This window comes from Vipera ursinii (assembly GCF_947247035.1).
Source record: "Vipera ursinii genome assembly, chromosome: 2".
Taxonomy (NCBI): Eukaryota; Metazoa; Chordata; class Lepidosauria; order Squamata; family Viperidae; genus Vipera; species Vipera ursinii.
The window spans coordinates 253142380-253166933 of NC_139513.1; the positions used below are offsets into that span (position 1 = coordinate 253142380).

Here is a 24554-nt window from a genome sequence, read left to right on the forward strand (position 1 = left end):
CCAGATTGTTGGGGGCAATAAGCTGACTTTGTAATAATGCCGCTTGGGGTGTGTGTGAAAGCCCTAATAAGCAGGCATATACATAGAATGAAGGCTACTGCTAAGCTTGTAAGCCGCCCTGAGTCTTCGGAGAAGGGCGGAATATAAATGGAATTAAAATAAAAAAGTCTTTTTCCAGAAAGCCTGGTCTTTGCATCAGGTGTCCAAAGTTGGATAATTTGAGCTTGGTCATTTGTCCCTTAGGTGAGAAGTCTGGTTGATTTGTTCAAAGATCCATAGTTTTGGTTTCTTCGCTGACCACAACATTCTGTCTTCTCCAATACCAATGTTCAAAAACATCAATATACTTCTTATCCTACTGTATAGAGTCTAACTTCCATTTCCATAGTGTGTCACAGAGAACCATGGTTTGTACAATTCTGATCTTTGTAGGTATTAGACACATCAGGGTGCTTGAATATCTTTATGCCTGCTCTATACACACATACACACAGACACATTTTTTTCTTTTAAAGAAGTCAGAACAACTATCCTACCAATTTAAGATGACATACTCTTCCAAACATCTGTCAAGTAGATTTTGGTTGGCAAAAGCTTCTAACACCAAAACATTATTTCAGATTTGTCTGACCTTTTACAGATCTGACATAAGCTATTATGTGAAATCCCTAGAATATTTCATAGAAGAATTTTAATTTTCCTCTTTTGCAAGGGGAGAAATATGTGTCATATGTTAACTCTTAGATTACCTTGCTAGGCCCCAAACATGGGGCAAGTATATATATATATAAACATAAGAGAGATTATATGCCCTTGTGCCACAATACTTGAGTAAAGTGTCCCTATTCTGAAATAGTTCATTTGCTGCCAAAGGAGAAGACAGTTTCAAATACATATAAAAGTATACATAGTGACATTCATTTTGTTTTATTTTAATTTTATTTTTTATTTCATTTAAAGGCCACCCAACACCAGAGCAACTCTAGACACCTTTCATTTTATAAGGGTAGGAAAAAAAATAAAAAAATCTAATTTATTTTACTGGTGATTTTTTTAATATTGGAAACTAGGCCAGCTCAGTCTTTCTGTAGTTGAACTCTGTAAGTACTTGATACACAAAAAGTGCTTACATGGTTGTATAAATCATTTCAATGTCCTCTAGCTTAGCCCAAGAGTAATTATTTATACTTGGTTTCATTAAAATATATTGTAGGTTGCATAAAAACAAGTACTAGTGTTATGATAGGAGTTTGTGCTCATCTTAGAGATTTGTGTTCCAGCTCTTGGTTCCTCTAAAACAAACAAACTAACTAATAAATATCAGGAATTGTCACTGTCACATGAAATTATACATAAAGATATAAAATCATTGTATGTTCTATCAATCACTGTCAAACTACTTCATTCTGCTATAGTCAGGGCTGTCCATAGAAATAGTTTAAAAAAAGTCTAGATGGTGGTCACTTCAGTGCAAACAACTTCTGCCTGTTTTTATGCAGCCTCAGCCTGCAAACACTACTGGCTGTGTTAAGTATGTTTAATTCTGACAGTGTGCTTCTAAGTCCACTGGTTTGATTTATATGCCAGTTTCAATAGTAATTTTACTTGCTTAATGATCACAATCGGCATTAGCTACTTAGTGATAAACAATCACATGACCATGATGGCCTTACAACCTTCAAACATTCCCTTCAATCATTAAGCAAAGTGATGCAGTCGCTAAGTGAAAAATCAAGAAGGGCTCAACTTATTTCCCAAAGCATCAGAAGGCAAGTCAAGAAGCAATGGATGAAAACTGATCAAGCAGAGAAGCAACCTAGCACTAAGGAGAAATTTCCTGACAGTTAGAACAATTAATTAGTGGAACAACCTGCCTCCAGAACCTGTGAATGCTCCAACACTGGACGTTTTTGTTGTGTATTCACACATTAACGTTATGTTACCAAGTTCCAGTTATGAGGTAAACCTTCGGCAGCTTTTGACAGCTGTCAAAAGCTGCCGGAATGCTACTGCGCAAGCGCAACCGCTTGACAGCTCTCGGCTGTCAAGAACCACCGGTTACTGCGCAGCCGCGAGCTAGGTTGACAGCTCCGGGCTGTCAAAGCTCCCCTTCGCCGATTGGCCCGCTTGAACAAGCGGGAAACCGGCACAGCCCTGATTGGTCGCCGACCGACCAGCTGGAGTATAAATAGAAGCACTGTAAGTCTGTTCTTTGCCCGGTTCTAAAATAAAAGGTTTTTCTTTAGCCAGCTGTCTCGCCTGCTTTTTCAAGCTGACAGAGCAGTTTTTAAGAGGAGACTGGACAGCCATTTGTCTGAAATGGTATAAGGTTTCCTGCTTGAGCAGGTGGGTTGAACTAGATGACCTCCAAGATCCTTTCCAACTCTTGTTATTCTGCTATAATTTTACTTCCACTTTCTGTATTAACTCTGCTTGTTGCAAGCCAGTTGCAAAGCACACAAATGGTGATCACAAAACTACAGGACATTGTGTCATAAATGTGAGAATTGGTTGCAAAGTTACTTTTTTAGCAGCATAGCAACTTCAAATGGTTGCTTCACAAGGCAATGGGTAAGTGAAGACCACCTGTACTTTAGTGGCTGCAGAGACAGCCAGACAATACTTTAATTTCTTTCAAAGATATAAATAAGAGAAAAAACCTTCAAAGTCAAGGACAATTTTTTTTTAATTCTCTGTCTCAACTTTAGGTGCAATATTGTCTTTAAGCAAATCCTAAAGAAAACATTGTTTATTTTCTCCTCAAAACTGTAATGTGCAGGAAGGAGAAGCATATGGGCCTTTGCTTACTAAGATTAAAACATGGTTTATCGAGCTGTAAGAAGGTAGCTCCCACCAACTTACCTGGCCACTCTTCCACGTAGGTCCCCAACTCCCTGCAAGTGTTTATGGTCCAGACTTTGCACAGCAAAATTAGTTCCTGATGTTACTTCATCTCTGGCTTTTATTTGTCTCTCCAGCTCCTGGAATTTTATAAGCATTGTGAACAAGTTATATTACATCAGCTGGGAGAGCAAATAACTTAAAACAGCTGGGACACTTAATTCTGGAACAATTCAGAAGTACATTACAAAATAGATTGCCATTTGTTCTGTTGCCTTACAGCAATAAGATTGGTAGTACCTTTGGAACTTCTTAGAATGTGCAAAAGTATATCACACTTACATATATAGACTGTAAAACCTCAATTTTACAAATGAAAAGGAAGAAAGGATTATCCTTTACACCTAAATATCTTAAACTGTGCAACTCTTTTATGCATGGGTTTTATGCTTGCATAACATGATTTTCTTCTTGTTTCCATTCAATCATATCCAATTGCCTGAACAAGTCCCTGCAGTTTTCTTGGCAAGGTTACCCCCTCCTCAAGTGGTTTGCTTTTGCTGTTGCTGGTGGGACTAGAACTAGCAATTGTCTGGTTACTTGTCTGATGCATTAATCACTACACCAAACTGTTTATATATCCATAAAAGGGCAAACGGATATCTTTAATTGCACATGAAATTCATTAAACCAAGATCAAATAAACAGGGCGTATATATTGCTTTCAATATTCATTTTCAGTATAAAAATATTAAGAATGTAAAAAGGGGAAAATATTTAAAGATCATGCAAAAACATTTTTAAATGACACAGACACTAGAACTGGTCGCTTAACTACTATAGCAAACTGTCTGGCTGGAGTGTTATGCTATATCAAAGTAAGCAAAACATGAATGTTTAAAGCAACTTACCGCATATAATGACTCATGTACTCTTCCCCCTTTTTTATATCCATGAGGACAAAACCCATCTACTTCTCATGTTAAATGAACTACATTAGTATTTGAATTGAAATAAATGTAGTCATTTTAATTAGCAAACCACAAAAAAATAAAATAAAATCATGGCTCAAGTCCTGCCTTGTTCTTAAAAGCTTTAATTTGAAAGAAATCAAAGTCAGGAACTGTGATTTGTTTAAAAGTAAAGAGAGGTGTCTGACCTCTGTAGCCAGGAAAAAATGGAAAAAAGGCTGGTCATAGCTTATGCAAATAAAATCAACTCAATACACATCCAATGACCCACTAAAGATAAGTTCATATATTGTGCTGTTTGGATTGTATGGTTTTAGTATAATACAGTAAGTTAACCCAGCTATTGTGTTAATAAAATACATTTTATTGCATGATTTGGATCCAGACAACACAATTATTCTAGTCTTGCCTGGAGATTTTAAAATTACAGAATGACAAATGACCCATTATTTAATAGAGTGGATGTATGCAGGAATCAAGACCTCTTTAAAAATCATTGGTTACAGCCAGGTTTCGGAAAATATATGATTTTGTCCAAGGACAACATTCTGTTACTGACACTATCACTCCTGGCCCACATCAGGGGCTACAAACTGACCACAGTGCAAATATACAAAAAACCCCAAAAAACATTATTGCCATGTTTTCTCTAATTTATTTCAAGTGCTTATTTATTATTTCATGAATATACGGTAATTGAATTTACTAGTGTTAGGTATTGTTTTTAAAAGTTTTTAATTAATTTTCTTCCATAATCTCAAATATTCTAATACAAAAGTATGCTTATTCTACCAACAGTATTTTTATTTATATATGTGAAATGTTGATTGATTTGTCATGCTGTTTTCACAGTAGAAAAATTCATTATTTTAAAGGCATTTTCCAACATGCTGGGTACTATTAATGAAACCATTAGCAAAACACTTAGGAGATGTTGTTAACTTATCTTTTTCCTGATGACCTCTTCTATAAGGACCAAGTTATTCATGGTTATTATGGCAGACTCACATGCAAAGGAAGCCAATTAAAATTATCTCACTGTCTGGAAATATTTCATTATGGGTTTTTTCCCCAAAAAAGCTCTAGCATGTATGTTTTGTATGGGGAATCTCTTCATCTATGGACATTAACCAAGCCATTTATGCCAACACAATAATTTCAGTAGGGCAAAATTTCCCTTCCTCCATTTCCATGCCCTGAGATGAAAAAGTAGGACAGGATAGCAAACCAGGATCTTAGGGCAACTGTGTCTGTAGAATACCAATAGTGGAGGATGGTAGAGAAGAGCAAGCTTGGCACTTGAAGTCCTTCTAAAACTATCCATCAAAAGCAACTGCATTTTCATTTCATCTGTCCTGTCTTGATGTATTTCAGAAAATAAATGTGGAAGAAGAGATGGGAAAGCATTTCAAATATCCAGTAAACATGTTATGCAGTATATTAAGCATTATATTAGGCATGTTAGGCAGCATATGAGGCAGTATAATATTCAGTGAACATGTTAGGCAGTACAATGAAAATGTCATCTAGAAACTATTTTATCCTACATTATGAGGTAATAGAATTCTGCACTTTTAAAATTTGAAACTGAAGTGTATTTGTAAGTGTCTGTATTTACATGCATATGGGGAAGGGATTCTGAGTTTTCATAATCTGTGAGGTTGGGGGACATTTATTGCTATGTTTCAACTGTACCAGGATTCTTGACATGAGTCATTAAATTAGGATCCTTAAACATTGCTAGAAGGCTATAGTAAAAATGCTGTGGATGTTTAGAATAGAATAACAGAGTTGGAAGGGACCTTGGAGGTCTTCTAGTCCAACCCCCTGCTCAGGCAGTAAACCCTATCCCATTTCAGACAAATAGTTGTCCAATCTCTTCTTAAAAACTTCCACAACTTCTTAAGGCAAGTTGTTCCACTGATTAATTGTTCTAACAGTCAGGAAATTTCTCTTTAGCATTAGGTTGCTTCTCTCTTTGATTAGTTTCCATCAATTGCTTCTTGTCCTGCCTTCAGGTGCTTTGGAGAATAGCTTGACTCCCTCTTCTTTGTGGCAACCCCTGAGATATTGGAAATATTCTAGGAAAACGTAATATGAATTTGACCTCTTTGAAGCTGAACATTGCATAACTTCTGAATGTTTAATAAATTGTTAACTGCCGATACCTCTATATCACGGCTCAGCTTTTTAACAACACTTGTGATTGTCTGGATGTGGTTTTCCAATAGCTGGTGAGCTGCTGCCTCTCCTTGCTGAAAGCTCTTATTTCCCTGAAGGTATGAAACAATGCCATCTTTGATGCGAAAAGCCTGATCCAGAAGCACAGTAGTGGTACGCTCCTGGTTAGATAGCCGGTCTTCCAGGGAACTCACTCTACTTCCAGACACATTAGGAATTGCTGGTAGAAATGGCTGGCTTGGAGTTCTGTCCAAAGGAATCACATGAGAGAAGTAGAAAGAAAGTTAAAAAGATAAATCCTTTATTGCTGCATCCAGCTACAGCAACAAGATAAAATAACAAAGTACCTTTAGGTTGCAATTTCTGCCTATAACTCAGGTGGCATATGGGTAAAGAATGACTCAATACCTGAAAAGTTTTTAGATAGGAGGAGGGGGAGGGGAAGGAGGAGGAGGAGGAGGAAGAGGAAGAAGAGGAAGAGGAAGAGGAAAAAAAGAATTCAACTTTGAAAGAATGACAAACATTGTGTTGTTAAAAAGTAAACACAGAGTTGTTCTTCCTATGTATGTATGTATGTATGTATGTATGTATGTATGTATGTATGTATTTATTTATTTATTTATTTATTTATGGTCCAAGACCAGGGGTGTCAAAGTCAATTTCATTGAGGGCTGCATCAGCATTGTGGTTGCCCTCAGGGGGCCGGGTGGGTATGGTCTGGGTGGGCATGGCCTACTGGGTGGGCATGGCTAGAGTGCGTATGGCCTACTAGGTGGGCATGGCCAGCTCTACATCGTTCACATCAAGGGTGCCTATGGGGGCCTGGGCAGGAGTGGGACAGATCTGAGGGTCTCTGGCAGAAGGAGGGTCTCTGGGCCAGGGCCAAGGCAGTGGGGGCCGTTCCCTCACTGTTTCCAGGATGGCTTTGCGGGCCGCATGAAACCACTTCACGGGCCGGATCTGGCCCCTAGGCCTTGTGTTTGACATGTCTGTCCAAGACCAATCCATAGAAGTTAAAAATATGCCATAAAACCATAAAAATATTTTAGTAGCAATAATTAAAAATGTGAAAATATGAAAATAACTTTCTATTCAGCTTCAGCAGAATTCTAATTCCAGGTTCCAAGATTAGGGGACAAACTTATTTCCAGTCATAGAAGCACAGTGGTTTGTGTGGTTAGGCTCAGTGGTGGGATTCAGCCGGTTCGCACCACTTCAGCAAAACCGGTAGCTAATTTCTTGTTGCCCAGGTCCAGAATGGACTTCCAGAAGCAGCATCCACACAGAGAACCAGTTGTTCACATATTTGAATCCCACCACTGGTTAGGATTGACAAGCAACAAGCTCATGTTTGAGACCCGAGTACTGCCGTGGGACGGGGTCAGCTCCCAGGTCCAACTCCAGCTTCTACTGGGGACATGAAAGGAGCCCCCATCTGGGCTTCTCCGGGCAACAGCGATGTCATTGGCTAATCCTTTCAGCCTGGAAGTGCTTTGTTGCCTCTGACATTAGTGAGATGCGATTTCTAATTATCTGAATTCTTCCATGTACAGCTAATACAAAATTTTCAATTTGTACAATAATGTCTGTACAGGTAGTCCTCGACTTACAACAATTCATTTAGTGACCGTACAAAGTTACAACAGCACTGAAAAAAGTGATTTATGACCATTTTTTACACTTATGACCGTTGCAGCATCCGCAGGGTCTCTTTTGCAACCTTCTGACAAGCAAAGTCAATGGGGAAACCAGATTCACTTAACAGCCATGTTACTAATTTAACAGCTGCAGTAATTCAGTTAACAAAGGTGGCAAGAAAAGCCGTAAAATGGGGCAAAACTCACTTAACAAATTTCTCACTTAGCAACATAAATGTTGGGCACAATTGTGACTGTAAGTTGAGGACTTTTGCCTTGTCTTCTAGAATTAGGCCTAAATGTCCAACAAAGAATTGGCAAATTATTAGGCTATGATTAAATAGCTAGTAAAAATTGTGCCATAATAGCTGGCAATATATTCACCAGAAAAAAGGTAGAGGCAATCGTCCCTTTTGCCTCTGGCAGAATACATATACAGTTTTGTTTCCCTCTGACATTGAAAACTCAATTCATCACTCCCACTATTAAACCTTTTCTTCATAAAGTATGTTCACATTTGGCAAGCGGGTGTGCAGTTGCCTACACAGCAATAATGTTTATGCAGCTGCACACAAAATGTATTTCTTTGGGAAGCTGTGGAAATGTTTTCAAATCACCCTGAGATTTCTTTGGATTAGTTTAGGACAGCCTGATTCTTAGTGCAGTCCATTAGGGTTTACTATATTCTTTTTAATAGTTGATATAACTTCTTCAATGTGCATGTTCTGATTCATGAGCTTTATCCTTCTTTATTTTACAGCAACTTTCATGAGGTTAGTAAATCCCTGTATAAAATGCTGAGATTACAAACGGTCAATTAATTTATAACATTCATTTTAGGCCTCCTAGATTCATATTGATCAAGGCAACTGCTCTATAATCCCTTCACATTTAAATTGCTCAATAACTGCTCTAGACTTATTTTTTGGCACAGAATAAAAGGCAGTTTTAATTGTTGTTTTTTCCCCCCATTGCTTCGGAAATTGAACCAAAACTCTTTAAAACATTTTGCCAGATTTTTTTCAGCCTCATTAAAATAAAAATAGGAGTGAATTCTTTTCTGATATGTCATACTGCAACAACCCTATGAAGATTGAATACAGGTAGTCGGCAACATACAACCATTCATTTAGTGACTGTTCAAAGTTACAACAGCACTGAAAAAGTGATATATGATCACTTTTTACGCTTGCAACCCTTGTAGCATTTCCGTAGCCAAGTGATCAAAATTCTGATGCTTGGCAACTGGCATGCATTTATGATGGTTGCAGTGTCCAGGTGTCATGTGATCACCTTTTGTGACCTTCTGACAAACAAGGCCACAGGTGGGAATGAACATCTCACTACCCTTCAGGTGCTTCTGGATTGAAAGGATTAACCAGGTATAAACTGTTGCCCAGAGGATACCCAATTGTGTTAATAACACACATTCATCAGGGAGGTTCCTTTCAGCTTCCTTAGGTCAACAGAAGACTTTGAAGAATTTAAAAGCAGAGAGTGGACCTATGGAAAGCTACAAAGAACCAAAATTGGGCAAAACTAATGGAGGAGCTGGCACCTGGGTCTGGCAAAAGCTGGGAAGTATAGAAACAATTGGATAGACTGTGCAAGGGGACAACAAGACCCAGAGATACTCTGATCAAATGGGGCTCTCTGGTGGCTTCTGCCCTTTGCGATTATGGTGACATGTAGACAATACCACACATATATACCTGTTCTTTGTATCCCGATCAGTGCCCACTTAAGGACCCCAGAACATATGTGCAACAGAACATAATTAATGTTGCTAGTTTCTGGGCATGATCTGTTTAACTTGTACATACTTTAATCTTGTATTTTATATTTTATATTTTATGTTGTATACCGTAGTATGCCTTATTTTAATTGTGATGCTCCTGACATGAATAAACAAACAAGCAAAGCCAATGGGGAAGCCAGATGCACTTAACCGTGTTATTAACTTAACAACTGCAGTGATTCACTTAACAACTAAGGCAAGAAAGGTCGTAAAATGGGGCAAAACTCATTTACCAACTGTCTTGCTTAGCAATGGAAAATTCGGGCTCAGTTGTGGTTTTAAGATGAGGACTACCTGTATGTATTTGCTTGAATTCTGAGATTGAATCTGTTTCACACATTCTTTTAAAAAGCCCTCTTGATCAGAGCCAATACACCCAATCTTGAGTCTGATAAGCACTCATGATGGAGATGCTGAGGTATTCTTATTAAATCACCAACACCCAAGTGTTTCAAAGCCAATAGCAAAATTTTAATTTATATACTTAGCTGATAGAAACTGTTTGGTGCCTCGAATGAATAGGATTTCTTCCTTTTATATGTATGTACTATATATAGCTATTTATGCATATATTAATGCTTCAGCTCTTTCATATGTAATTAAATCTATACCCTCACCTCTTTCATATATTAATCAGATCATTCCACTAGATCATACCATTTTTGTTCAGCTCCATTGCATTCTTCCCCTTTCTCTTGATTACAGACACCCACAACAGAAATATTTTTTGATGAAGTCATTATTTCATGTTCTTTACCCAATACATTCATCTTACATTTCAAATTACAATCTTTCACATATTGTTGTCATTTTGGTTGTTATCAAATGGGCCTTTGCCACCTGTCATGAATTTGGTCCAGTGGCCCCCAACCTTTTGGGCACCAGGGACTGATTCCATGGAGAGAGGTTTTTCCAAGGACTGGTGGGGGCATGGTTTCATGTGCTGCCTGCATCCTGCAGATGGGGCTTTGCTTGTTTGCACAGCCTGGTTTCTGACATGCTGCGGACCAGTGCTGGTCCACGAACTGGAAGTTGGGAACCCCTGCTTTGGTCAATCAAAACTTTCCCAAAATGCTTTTGGAAAAATGAGAGAATTAGACATCAGTTTAGCAGCTCACGCCATATATAACATCCCCTGCTCAAAGTAAAGAAAGTACTGAGCTGTTCTGGCACAATGTGGACAGCATGCCACATGTACAATGAAAGCTTACTTTTATCCCAAGCATACTCACATTATTTTACACAAGGTAAGATTTATAATCTAAATACTATTTTGCAAACCAATTTGGAAAATAGCCTTTAAAACATATTCCCCTAATAGCTTAGGAGAATAGCGATGAAAGCACAAAAAACCCACAAAGCACTCAGTGGTGGAAGTAAGAAAATGGTAATGAGGAAAATAATAATAATCAGTGGGGAGTAGAATTTAAAACACCACTAAGGCAACAGCAGTGAATAAATCCCTGGCTGCTAGAAATGGAACAACATAGACACTACAGTTTTTAAGGAAAAGAACCATTTCTTTGAGTCATCTCAATAAACTGTCGAGGAGGGAAAAGATAGGTGAATGCATTTAAGTCAGGAGTTCAGCAGGAGACAGTGGAAAAATACACAGAGAGACATATTATATTGTAACCTACATATAGATTGGGAGTCGGAGGAGGACAGAAAGGATAAGTATGTCACACTTTCCTGTTTCTCAAGAATTGGTAGTAGACAGCCTCTACATGTTCATGAAAGGGCATAATGAAAGGCATCAATTCTTCTTGGCTGCGTCATTTCAACATGACTCCTGGCATCCTAAATTCATGGTTCACCTGGAGCTGGGATTCAGATCAATTCAAAGGATGGACATTGTTATTCAGTTCTCTTCTCTGATCTAGATTCAGTTGACCAGGAACTGTGTAGATCATAAGAGGAAATGGACTGGAAGGGATAAGTTCTTGAAATCCCAGCAGTCTCATTGGGCTGTAAGTGCAAGTTCAATTCAATGGACAACTCTAACAGGCCTTTGTACATTTCAAAGTCTCAATAGCTGGGCTCATGTCCAGTACGTTAAGAGGTTTCTTTCTGGAAAAAGGAAAAGCTTCCAAAGTGTTGGACAGGGAGATAATACAGATCTGGATTCCTATTTATTTATTTATTTATTTATTTATTTATTTATTTATTTATTTGATTTATATACCGCCCTTCTCCTGAAGGACTCAGGGCGGTGTACAGGGCACTAAAAATAAGAATACAGGATACAAGATTTAAAGTTAGGTGATTGTGCCCAATGTTGTAGGTTAGTTAAAATAATGTTAAAACCCAAACCCATCAGGCCAGGCCGGCTTGTTCGAATAGATAAGTTTTTAGATCACGCTGGAAGGAGCGAAGGTCGGGGGCCATCCGGAGTTCAGCCGGTAAGCGGTTCCAAAGGATTGGTGCACCCACCGAGAATGCTCTCCCCCTGGGGGTCACCAGCTGACACTCTCTGACCGGTGGTACCCTGAGGAGGCCCTCTCTGTGGGAACGCACAGGACGGAGGGAAGTTGACGCCGGTAGTAGGTGTTCCCGTAGGTAATCCGGACCCATGCCATGTAGGGCTTTGTATGTCATCACCAGCACCTTGAATTTCACCCGGAAGGCAACTGGAAGCCAGTGCAGCTCACGGAGCAGAGGTGTAATATGGGAGGATCGGGAGACCCCCAAAAGAACTCGTGCAGCTGCATTCTGTACCAGCTGAAGCTTCTGAGTGGTTCTCAAGGGCAGCCCCATGTAAAGAGCATTGCAGTAGTCTAGACGAGAGGTCACAAGTGCATGAGTGACTGTACGCAAGGCATCCAGGTCCAGATAGGGTCGCAACTGGCGCACCAGACAAACCTGGGCGAAGGCCCCTCTAGTCACAGCTCCTATATGATCTTCTAAGGAGAGCTGTGAATCTAAGAGGACACCCAAATTGCGAGCCTTATCTACGGGGGGTAATAACTCACCCCCAATATTAAGAGATGGAATAATCTGAATTTCCTGACATGCCGGTATGTACAGCCATTCAGTCTTGTCCGGGTTGAGTTGAAGCCTGTTCCTCCCCATCCCCTCAAATGGCACCTGCTATTGATAGAGATAAGAGCTCGAAATGGGTTTTTTCTTCTCTTTCTAGCTGGAAAAAGGCAAGAGTTTTACATTGAGCCTGGTGGATGCAAATTATTTGGAGGTACCTAAATTGTAATCTTAGCCAAGGAAAGGGTTGAAAAAAGCTTCTCAGTTTTGGCTGCCTTAAAAATTGATTGTCTTAAAATTGTTCTATTCTTGTTTTCAGGATTATGCAATCAACATTTCACCAGAATGTCTGCATGCTAGTTCCATCTCCCCACAATTGAAGTATTATCACTTTAGGCAATTGTTGTCATTAAACTCAACCTAAAAGGTCACATTCAAAAGTGGCAAGGGGAAAAAAGAAAGGACATTCTTCATAAACATTGCCCTCTAATAACCCTGTATCTCCTTGAATACTTGATTTCAAGATCATGAATTAAAACATCCGTACAATGCAATTTTTTTTTTTACAAAGCCGAGTTTGGAGCAACTGTTTTCAGGAATAATTTATGGAAAATCAAAGGGTAATCAAAACTGTATTACTAGCATTCACCTTATGTAACATGAGGGATGAATTTCCTTTTTCCCATGAAGGCCTGATGATCCACTGCAAGAGAAAACTATGGGATGCAGCCAAATCTAAGAGTTAACTGATCCACAATAAAAGCATGTCCAGTTTGCAGGTATGAATCATGCCAGCCCACCCCATTTCTCCTTTTCGACAACCCCACATGAAATTAGGAGGGTTCACATTAGGCTTATACATTCAGATTGAATGTGAAGAAAATTAACTGTTCAAACCTGAAGACCAAATATTATGGATCTATCCACTAAAGTCTGGATCTGAGAATGGAAAGTTGGAAGAACACTAAGGGATCCTTGGGTCCAATCCGCTGCACAGTTCAGGAATCAGTTACTAGAGTAATTCTGACAAATCCAGTCCATCAAGTCTCAGTTTAGAAACCTATAGTGAAGGAGACATTATCACCTATGGGACATCCTGTTTCTTGTACAATGATGGCAAACTGAAATTTATTTCTTTGTAATATGAACCATTATTTCTTACCCTGTCTTCTGGAACAACTCTGAACAACTGCCAGCTCTGACTTCCACATGACAAGTCCTTCAAATACTTGAAGGCAACCACCATATTAGGATTAAATCAAATGTTAATAAGTTAGGACATTTTTTGTGGTTAAAACATACCCAGTATTTTTTTAAAAATTCATAGCTCATAGATGTGTTTTCTCTTCCAGTTGAATAAATACTGAATATGTACAGCCAATTCTGCATTTATTTTCTTAGGTATCTGTTCAGCATTTTATTAATATGTTATTTAATGGGCTTCTCTTCCCTAATATCTTAAAATAAAGTTATTAGGTTTCAAAGTGAAACATGTATTTCTTTTCTGCTGATTTTGGATGACATTAACCCTCTCCATCACCATAAATCAAGCTCTGGCATCATCAGGAACCTTCCATGGTAAAAAAAAAATCCTCCAATACTCCAGCCATGATTGGCAGGCAATAATAGGAAGTAGATCCAAATAGTACAAATCTCCATAAAATATGCCCAAAGAATCTTATATTTATATATATATACAAACTCATAAATTATGATTAATCTATGTTTAAATTCCAATAAGCCACATAATTTCCACAAAATACAAAATAAAATTCTTTGCAGCCACTCTTGCATCACTTTAATTATTCTCTTCAGCTACAATTAATTTGTGATAGTGTGTGTGGATATGAAAAAATAAAATCTATAAAAACAAATGGCTGTTATTGTTTTTTCTACTAAACATTTTTGCAGTCTAAAAATGGCAAAAGGAGCATTTCAAAACCTATACAAAACTCTGATCCAAAACCAAGTCAACTCAACTTAGGAAGTCTAATTAAATTCCCAATTTCTACCCAGCTCTTGATCCAAATTTAATCATTTCCCTTTCAGTTAATTTGTTAATCATAATTAGTTCCATAAATTCCATTCAGTTCATAGTAAAATAACTATAGTTATTATTGCAGAGAAGGCAATACAAAATGCTTGGAAGACACTGGGAAGAAATGGCAGCTAGAGAGGGAGGGAAAGAACTTAAAAGAGCCAGGAAAATTATGGATCATATAATTGCCAAGGTCTATAAAACGTTATTAAAATTGAATTTGGAAAATCAATATGTAAAACACTGTATGATCCAGTGGGCAAGGAATTTTGGGTATAATGTGATGTTTGAATAATGGGAGAATATGTGGAAAAAAAGGCTTAAAATTCACATTAAATTATAACCTAAAAGAAAATTTCTACAAAATGATGTATCTCTGGTATTTAACATCAAATAAGTTATCTAGAATGTATAAAGGTATTTCAAATAAATGTTGGAAATGTAAATGTAAAGAAGGGACTTTTTATCATATGGTGGACATGTGATAAGGCAAAGAAATATTGTAGTAAGATTCATATATTAATGGAGAAAATTCTTAAAGTGAACATAAAGATTGAACCAGAAACCTTCCTTCTGGGCCTAATGGAAAGAGAACTGGGGAAAAATTGGAACTCTGATTTTATATATGGTGAAGGCAGCAAGACTGCTCTATGCACAAAAGTGGAAGGATGCTTCGATTCCTACCATGGATGAATGGTTCCAAAAGCTGATGGAATTAGCAGAGATGGCCAAACTGACTGTACTGATAAAAGAAAACAACATAAGTAATTTTGTTTCTTCTTGGAAACTGCTTCTGGACTTTTGTGCTTGAGTTGAAAAAAGATGATATTATGATTTGGGGTTTTACCGATTAGACTGATTTGCCGATACAGAAATGGCTAGTGCATGCTATTATAGAAAGGTAAAAAGTTGAGATTTGATTTTAATGTCTGATTTTACTGCAACAGAGAGAATCAGAAGTCAATGTCTTTTGTTTCTCTCCCCCCCCGCCACCTTTTTCACACCTTTTTCAACTGTTGTCCCCTATTATTTGCTTTGCTACCATATTTTCACATTTTATGTTATAAACGAATAAAATTAACTAACTAAATAAATAAAAGAACAGTCAGAAGCTTATGAACAAGAACAGTGTAAAAGAATCAGGCAGGTCTCTGGGAACAAAAAAAGAGGAAGGCTGAGCATGGATTGCATAGCATATACAATAAAAGGAAACCTAAGAAGAGAGAAGAGAAGGCAGGTTGGTTAAAATAACGTTCTCCATCTTGTTCATTTATACTTTTTGAAGGTATCTCTCATTGTAGCACATACTTGTGACATTTTCCCATTTACCTAACTCACATTCACATATTAGAGTTTAGAACAGCAGGCTATAGTATAAAGCTTTACACTTAGCACCAGATTTCTATGGATGGGATAGGAGGAAGAGAGAGAGAGAGAGGCAGACACACACACATAGAGAGAGATTAAGATTAGTTATTCTCCTGTATGCATGGACAAGCCAAGATTTACTTAGGTATACAAAGAAGGATACCATGTTAAAATCACATTATCTTCTTTAGTAAAAATGCATTCTTCATTTTCACTAAGTTAATCTTTTCCTGATTTTGAAAATTGCTACCAGACTCATACTATTTAAAGAAAACTCAGGACTGCCAAGAAAGCACTAGCTTTGTTCTTTATTAGTCTTCATATTCAATAGAAAAAAATTAAGATTCAGGAAAAGGAAGATGAGATGAGATAGACAGCAATATAACAGAAATTCACTGCTCCTTATTGAACTGTCTTGTTCTGGTATGTTTCAATTCTATGATGTTTTGTTCTAGCTCAGGGGTGTCAAACTTGCCATGTCATGTGATTTGTCATGACATATCGTGACTTTTTTCCCCTTGCTGGAGCTGGAGTGGTCTTCTGAGTGGCGCATCCGGCCCATGGGCCAGCAGTTTGACATCCCTGTTCTAGCTCATTTACATAAGGTCCATATTACTATGCTTTAGATAGTTGGATTCTGCATTTCTTTCTCCCACAGCACAGTTATCAATAAAGACTTCCATGTCTGAACTGAAAGATGTTGTCTCTGTCTCTAAGATCTGGGAGAAATATTTTTCTCCAGCCATTGACACAAGTGGAAGGCATTTTTTCCTTAGCTTCCAAGCTGGAGGAGAGATTTTAGTAGTACGCTGAGGTGAAAATTAATCCTCCACTTCACAAGCATGTCTTCTCTCTAAAAATTATACCAGTGTGGGAATTAAACTGATTAAAATCAGTTGGCAGCAATAAAGGCCACAGAACTTCTATAATATAAAAATATAACTTATGAGAAAAAAATGTTGGTGAAATGTATTTAGGACTCTAGAAGAATCTTTCCAAGCAGAACCTCTAGATGTGTTCAACGAAAATTCTCAACCAGATTGAGCAAATTTATAGCATTTAAAAAACAGCACACATGGTAGGTACCACACGGGGAAAGATTGTCCTGGAAAATAAATTTGGAATTTGGGCATCAGGACCCAAGGCCTAGCTATTTGTTTACAAAATGATGTTCAGCTTTGGAATTAAATATAGATACATCTGAAACACTATCTAATATACCACTGAAAACGGAAGGATGCTGTATCCCGATGGTGAAAATATAAAACTAGCTAGATAAATGCTAGAATAAGAGTGAGGACTATGAATTTTCAGACAATTTCTTTAATAAATTTCTAATATAATTATGAAGATTGTAATACTTCATAGTCCTCACTCTTATTCTAGTATTTATCTAGCTAGTTTTATATTTTCACCATCGGGATACAGCATCCTTCCATTTTTTTTAGTAATCAAAGCATTTTTAAAAAATCTCAGCAACAGCATCTGCTTTTTAAATCCCCAAAGGAAAATAAATCATAGAGGTGGCAAATGTTATAAAACCGCCCCTAGCATTGGGGACTTGGGTCTTTAAACAGCAGTCATTAATGCTAGCAGTAGTTCTAAACGCACACAGACTTGTGTAAACAAGTCATAATCTGTCTGTCTGTAAACTGACAGGAACAATGCTAAATTATATTCATTTTTCAAACAGCTTGATCCTAACTCAATTGGGGAATTAATTATACATGAATCCACAGTTCCAGGATCTTAGAAGCTAGACACTAAATGATTTAATCGCAGCATGCCCCTGGTGCCCTGTGTCTAATGTAAAAAGGTAAATATTGCTTTGCAATAAAAAGATAAAAGATGCACTTAAGTTGTACTCAATTCTTGGTGGCTTGTTTGGCAGCATTTGAAAAGTAGCTTGTTACAATTTTCTTTATGATTTTTTTAAACTTCCCATTCTAGCAAAAATCCCTGAAAATTTCAGGTGTTCCCCCACCCAAACCCTAACTCAGGTTTACTCTATTCAGATTCTAAATCAGTTAATAGTAATAGCACTTTGATATATATAGTGCCCCATAGTGCTTTACAGCACTTTCTGACCGATTTATAAATGTCAGCATATTGCCTCCAATAATCTGGATTCTCATTTTACCGACTTTGGAAGGGTGGAAGGCTGAGTCAGCCTTGAGCTGGTCAGGATTAAACTCCTGTCTGCGTGTAGCATTAATACTGCATTGCAACCACTGCGTCACCATGCCTCCACATTATTTATGCCCTTTGGGTGATGTAACACAGTAATGAAAATTCACTAGGTTTAAAATTATACACCGGGAGACTTAATCCAAAATGCTCATACTCCATTCTAAGCAGATGCACGGAGGCCAAACAACATGGCTCAGTAGCAATGAAATACTGCCCAACAGATGCCCCTCTCTTTCCCAGAGTTACTTTCCTGCCACAGCAAGATTGAAGAAAATGAACGCTGATTCTACTTCACCATCTGTAAAAAGGAACTGTCATTGCAGGGGTCTCCAAACTTGGCAACTTTAAGACTTGTGGACTTCAACTCCCAGATTTCCTCAGCCATGGCTTAATGTTGGCTGGCTGAAGAATTCTGGGAGTTGAAGTCCACAATTCTGGCAGTTGGAGCCCACAAGTCTTAAAGTTGGCTGGCTGAGGAATTCTGGGCGTTGAAGTCCTAAGATGCGTATGAAAACTCAGTACAAGCAATCCCTGGGTTAAGTACATCTGACTTAAGGGCAATTGCTAGATACAAATGGGCTGCCTATCACTAAAAATTGTGGTCAGCATTTTCTACTTTGAGCAGAGGAACTGCTGAGGCTGTATGTGTTTAATATACAGCCTATTTTCAGTGGTACCTAAAAGGACTGCACAGCTTCAACATTAAGAAATGTTGAAAGCTCTGGAGTCTTGCCCCAGAGACTCCGGGGCCAGTCGGACTGCCTGCAGAATACTACATTACGTTACAAGACGTGCTTACTCCGATCTTAAAAGAACTTTGTAATGAAATTCTTCTGAAAACCAAAATATCAAAGACATGGACTGAAGCTAATATTACTTTAATTCCCAAAGAAGATGTAGATTTGATACATATAAAAATTATAACCAATTTCATTGCTAAATGTAGACTATAAAATTTTCGCTTTGATAATGGCAGAAAGAATTAAAAAAATTTTGATTGAATTTATACACACAGATCAAAATGGTTTCCTGCCTAAAAGACAGATAAAATACAATTTAAGAACAATCTTGGTCGTTTTAGTGTATTATGAGGCCCACCCAGGCATATTTCTTGATGCGCAAAAGGCGTTTGATAACTTAAATTGGCAATTTATGTTTCAGCAACTTTTGGAAATGGATTTTGGAGAAAACTTCATGAATGCAATTTATGCATTTTATGATAAACAGACTGCTAGAGTAATTATAAATGGAGACTATACAGAAAACTTTGATAATAAAAAGGGCACAAGACAAGGATGTCCTTTATAACCATTGCTATTCATATTAGCATTGGAAGTATTGAACAGAAATATTAGACAAGAGTTTGAGATGAAAGGACTGGAGATAAAGGGTGAAAATATAAATTACAGGCATTCGCGGATGACTTGGTCTTTATAGTGGAAGAACCTCTGGAAACAAGCACAAAACTGTTGACCACAATAGAATAATATGGTGAGGTCACAGGCCTGATAATAAACAGAGAAAAGACCAAAGTTTTGACAAAGAACTTAACAGAAAAACAGAAAATGCAACTTTCAAGAAAAACAAATCTTCAAATAGTTAAAAAAGTTAAATACTTGGGAATTCATTTAACAGCAAGATGTATAACACTGAAAGAGGACAACTATACAAAACTATTAAAACAAATAAAACTGGACTTAGAAAAATGGAAAAATCTCCAACTGTCAATATTGGGGAGAATAGCTACAGTTAAAATGAATATCTTGCCGAAAATACTCTTTTTATTTCAAACCATTCCGGTAAAATGAGAAAAAGCCTTCTTTGATGAACTGAATACCATAATTTTGAAATTTGTTTGGCAAGGGAAGAAAGCACGAATTAAAGTGAAATTGCTACAGGACGTTAGAGAAAAGGGAGGATTTGGACTTCCAGAGTGGAAGTTATATTACCAAGCAGCTATTTTAATGTGGATTAAAGGATGGATAACACTTAGAGACAAAAGATTACTATACCTAGAGGGGCATGACCTGCAGATTGGCTGGCATGCCTTTCTGTGGTATGGAAAGAATAAAGCGCATAGATATTTTCAGAACTATGCTATAAGAATTGCACTACTCTTAGAATGAGAAAAAATAAAAGAAAAAAATTATACTAAGATACCTGAATGGCTCTCAACAATGGAAGCTTTTGCTTACCCAAACTTAATTAACTATGATAAACTTGTAACATATAAAGACTTACTGAATAATGAAGGAAGATTGAAATCTAGACAAGTCTTACAACAACAAGGTATTGACTTACCATGGTGGCCATATCTACAAATTCAATCGAGATATGAAAAAGACGTGAAAGTAATGGGGCTCTATAAGGAACAGACAGAACTTGATCTTACATTGTTAAAAACAGATGAAAAACTGATTAAAAACTCTATAGATTACCGCTTAACTTAAAGATGGAGGAGGAACAAGTTAAAGAAACAGTGATAATATGGGCAAAAAATGTTGATCATACTATAGAGATTGAAGAGTGGGAAAAGCTATGGGATAGAAATATTAGATTAACCAAAGCTGTATCATATAAAGAATATTTGTATAAAATGTTTTATAGATGGCACATGACACCAGTGAGACTAGCTAAAATGTTTAAAAATACTTGAAATGTTTGTTGGAAATGTAAGCAAAGACCAGGTACTTATTATCATATCTGGTGGACATGTCCTAAAGCAAAAAGGTTTTGGCTTAAGATACATGTATGGTTAGAGAAGATGATTAAAAAACAAATAGAATTTAAACCAGAATTGTTTCTCTTAGGAATGATAAGCCCTAACTATGATAAGGAGAGTGGATACTTAACATTACATGTATTGACAGTAGAGAGAATTATGTATGCCCAATATTGGAAAAATGAAAAGTTCCCAACTGAAGAAGTGTTAATTAAGAAAATATTAGATTGTGCAGAAATGGATAGATTAACCTTAGAGATTAAAGAGAAAGAGCATTCAGTTTATTACAGAACTTGGAATAAATTTTATCAATGGCTAGATAAACAAGTTAAAGAGAAAGGAATGTGATGTGCAACTTTGAATTTATTTGACTAAGAATGTTATCATACATTGAAAATTTAGTATTGTTTTTGATAATTTATGATATCTATCAGTGTTATTGTTAGCCTAATTATCTTTATTTATATATATTTACCCAGACAACATGCTGTTTGCCAAATATTGAATGTTATTGGGGGAAACCCCAACCCTTACCCTTAATATTTCCTCTACCCTATCCCAAATCCCCATTTCCCTACCTTCCTTTTTAACCCTATAAAAATAAATAATAAAAAAGATTTCAATTTTTTTTGAAAACTTGAGGAAGGACAACACTGCCCACCAATTTTAGTAATAGGCTGTCCCTTTGTAAGTATAAATTCCAACTCAAAGGTGCTTTCTCTGAAAGGCAACTGGACTTTCTTAGTTTTTTTACTTTGAAAATGTTTGTTTCAGTTCAAAAAAAGACCCAAGAAAGTCCAGTGGCCTTTTGGGGGGAAAAATCTTTGAGACAACCATGACCTGAATGATTGAGAATCTCCATAGATAAACAAATTCCGACTTGCATACAAATTCAAACTAAAGGCAACGTTAGGAACTTGTTCTTAACCCATGGGGTTGCCCATAAATATGTAATCTCTTCATTAGTTAAAACTAATACTTAATTGCATTTCTTTGGAGGGAATGGCTGCATGAGTCTCTGCAGTCAAGGATAAATATTTTAGACTTTCTGACCTTCTAAAATCAATACCAATGTAATGATTACAACAACCTTGCACCCATTTACTTATTCATTCATTTGCAGTTTGTACTATACTTAGCTAGCTCATTTTTCCCCTCATGCATTCACTACTATTCATCTGAAACAGATGCAATTAATCATTTCTGTACCAGACATTTTCAAGGCTAAATTTTGTGGAAATCCTCATGTTAATTACATGTGTTCAAGATGTAAACTAATTATTTCTGCTAAGATATAATACACTGCCAAAATAAAGATCACAAGGAATGTTATTGTTGTTATAAATTTGAGTTGCTCTGATAGACGTTTGTCCAAAAAAGAATTAAAATAAAATTGAAGAGTAGTTTTCATATACTTAATATAGGAGCAAATTCATGAAAACATTTATTGCAGTATAAATAGCATAATATAGTTTGGGTAAATAAATAACGGGCAAGTGGTCTGGGTAAAATCTAAGAAGCTGATTCTACTGCTGGGATGTATGAAGTATTGTCAGAATGGCAGCCATAATAGTGCAATACTGATAAAAAAACCTGGAAGTTGCCATTTGACTTTTTTCATCACACCCCACAAACACATTGTTATGGGTAAAGGAATTTCCTTGGTTACCAACACTTGTTCTTAAATAGATGCAAAGTAATGGAAATATTGTCTGAACAATTACTTAAATAGCCTATACCTTTGGACAGCATTTTCAAGAAAAAAGATGAAGACTCTTAACTGCCATGATAAGAAAGCTATATGGTAAGGGAATTAGTGTAATACAAACATAATTCTTAAATAATATTTTGTTTATAAGCTTTTTATTGTCAAAACTATGTTTTATACGTTTTACATGTTTCTTGCCTCAAAATGGCCCAATCTAGCTCTTCAGAGATCCAAACTAATGAACAAGAAGGTTACATGTGATTCTGGAATCTGGTTACTCCTAGGACATAATTTAATGCTTTAGGAATATATTTCTTTGAGGCTTGGGCCAAATATAACCTTTCTCACAGATCATTATTATATTATATTAATTTAATTTGTATACCGCCCTTCTCCCGAAGGACTCAGGGCGGTGAACAGGGCAATACATATTAAAAAACAAAATACAAAAATTAAAAGCGATTAAACAACAGTGCCCATGAATAAATTAATACATATTAAAAAGTTAAAAGCGATTTATAAAACCCAACCCCATCCCATCAGGCCAGGCCAGCTTGTTCAAAAAGGTAGGTTTTGAGATCGCGCCGGAAGGAGCGGAGGTCAGGCGCCATCTGGAGCTCGGCCGGAAGGTGATTCCATAAATCCGGCGTGCCCACAGAGAACGCCCTCCCCCTGGGGGCCACCAGTCGGCATTCTTTGACCTGTGGCACCCTGAGGAGGCCCTCTCTGTGGGAGCGTACTGGGCGGAGGGAAGTTGACGCTGGCCGCAGGTGCTCCCCAAGGTATTCCGGACCCATGCCATGTAGGGCTTTGTAGGTCATTACTAACACCTTGAATCTCATGGCTGTAATCATGGCTGTAAATAGGAAACTTATGTTTTCTAGTTTAAACTAATCAACTTGTGAAGCACAACTGTGATTACTTTAAATAAAGGTTTATTAATGCAAGTCAGAATTGCCGCTTTTAAATTATTATAGTTTAGCTAATCATAATTCACAGTTAACAAAAAGTGAATATTTCCAATTTTCTTCCACTTTGCTTTTTTTTGGGAATACTTATAACTTGTGATCATTGAAAGGCTAGACTATGATTTACTTACTTCTCAAGGTATTTAGCCAACTCTGCAGTGTTCTCTGTTGACATTTTTATTTGAAGTATTATCTGTAAAAAAGGAAGCCGTATTTCACATTCATTAAACTAATCATTGTGGCCTATTAAGGTAGTAAATGTCATTAATCACTTTTTGTTCTATTTATGTAGAACACAATCAATGTTAGTAGTTAGTTATAAGTAAGGTAATAACTGGAATTCATCTTATTAGGTCTGAGCCTATAAATACAGATTATTCATGTTAATATAAAGTAGTGATTACTAGTGACTATGTATTGGTTGTGACGTCAAAACTGATAACAGAAATATCAAACTAATTAATCTCATTGGAAAACCTGACAATCATAAGTAGCAGAACTTTAAAATCCCATGAACAGCATGAGGCAACTTAACTATCTTACCTCAGACTAAAGAGAGCTATGTCTATTAGTCTAACAACTCCTGCAAACACGACTGTTATCCAGTTCTGGAAGACTTCGTACTGTTATCCAATTCTGAAAGATGCTTAAAACTGGCATCGTTGTTTCCTTGGTGATGTCATGAAGTTGAACATTCCATTTTTATGACTTGTGACAAAATTTGGGAACCCGTCTTAGTAAAACATACTATTATAGTGGTATTTAATTGTGATCCTCCAGACAACACCATATTGTAACTCTTGTATATCTTGCTTGTCCAGTGATAAGGAATGCAAGGAATTGAAGCACAGTGGGATCTAAAGAGAATTTTTCTTTCTTTCATTCATTCGTTCATTCATTCATTCATTCATTTTTTTGGCTTTTATGCCAGTTGGTTCCTGGCAATTGCCTGGACTAATCCCTGCAATTTTCTTGACAAGATTTTCAGAAATAGTGGAGCTTTAATCAGATGACTGGCCCAAAATCACCCAGGCTCTCTAAGGGTGGTCTAGAACTCTCAAGGTCCTGTCCAGCACCTTAACCACGATACCAGTTTGGCTCTTATTATTATATTTTTATCTTGCCTTTTTAATGTACATTTTGGGCAACTCAA

General features: G+C 37.0%; 1 protein-coding gene across 1 annotated transcript in view; it reads right to left on the reverse strand.

Annotated features, from left to right (window-relative positions):
• FAM81B (family with sequence similarity 81 member B) overlaps positions 1-23576 on the reverse strand; it is a gene marked incomplete at both ends in the record, with an annotated part of 35420 nt that extends 11844 nt beyond the window's left edge. Inside the window, 3 exons of the mRNA XM_083356617.1 lie at positions 2863-2981; positions 5981-6239; positions 23533-23576. Of these exons, the coding sequence (XP_083212743.1) occupies positions 2863-2981; positions 5981-6239; positions 23533-23576 (422 nt within the window). The remainder of the gene's footprint in view (positions 1-2862; positions 2982-5980; positions 6240-23532) is intronic.
• Positions 23577-24554: the final 978 nt, after the last annotated feature.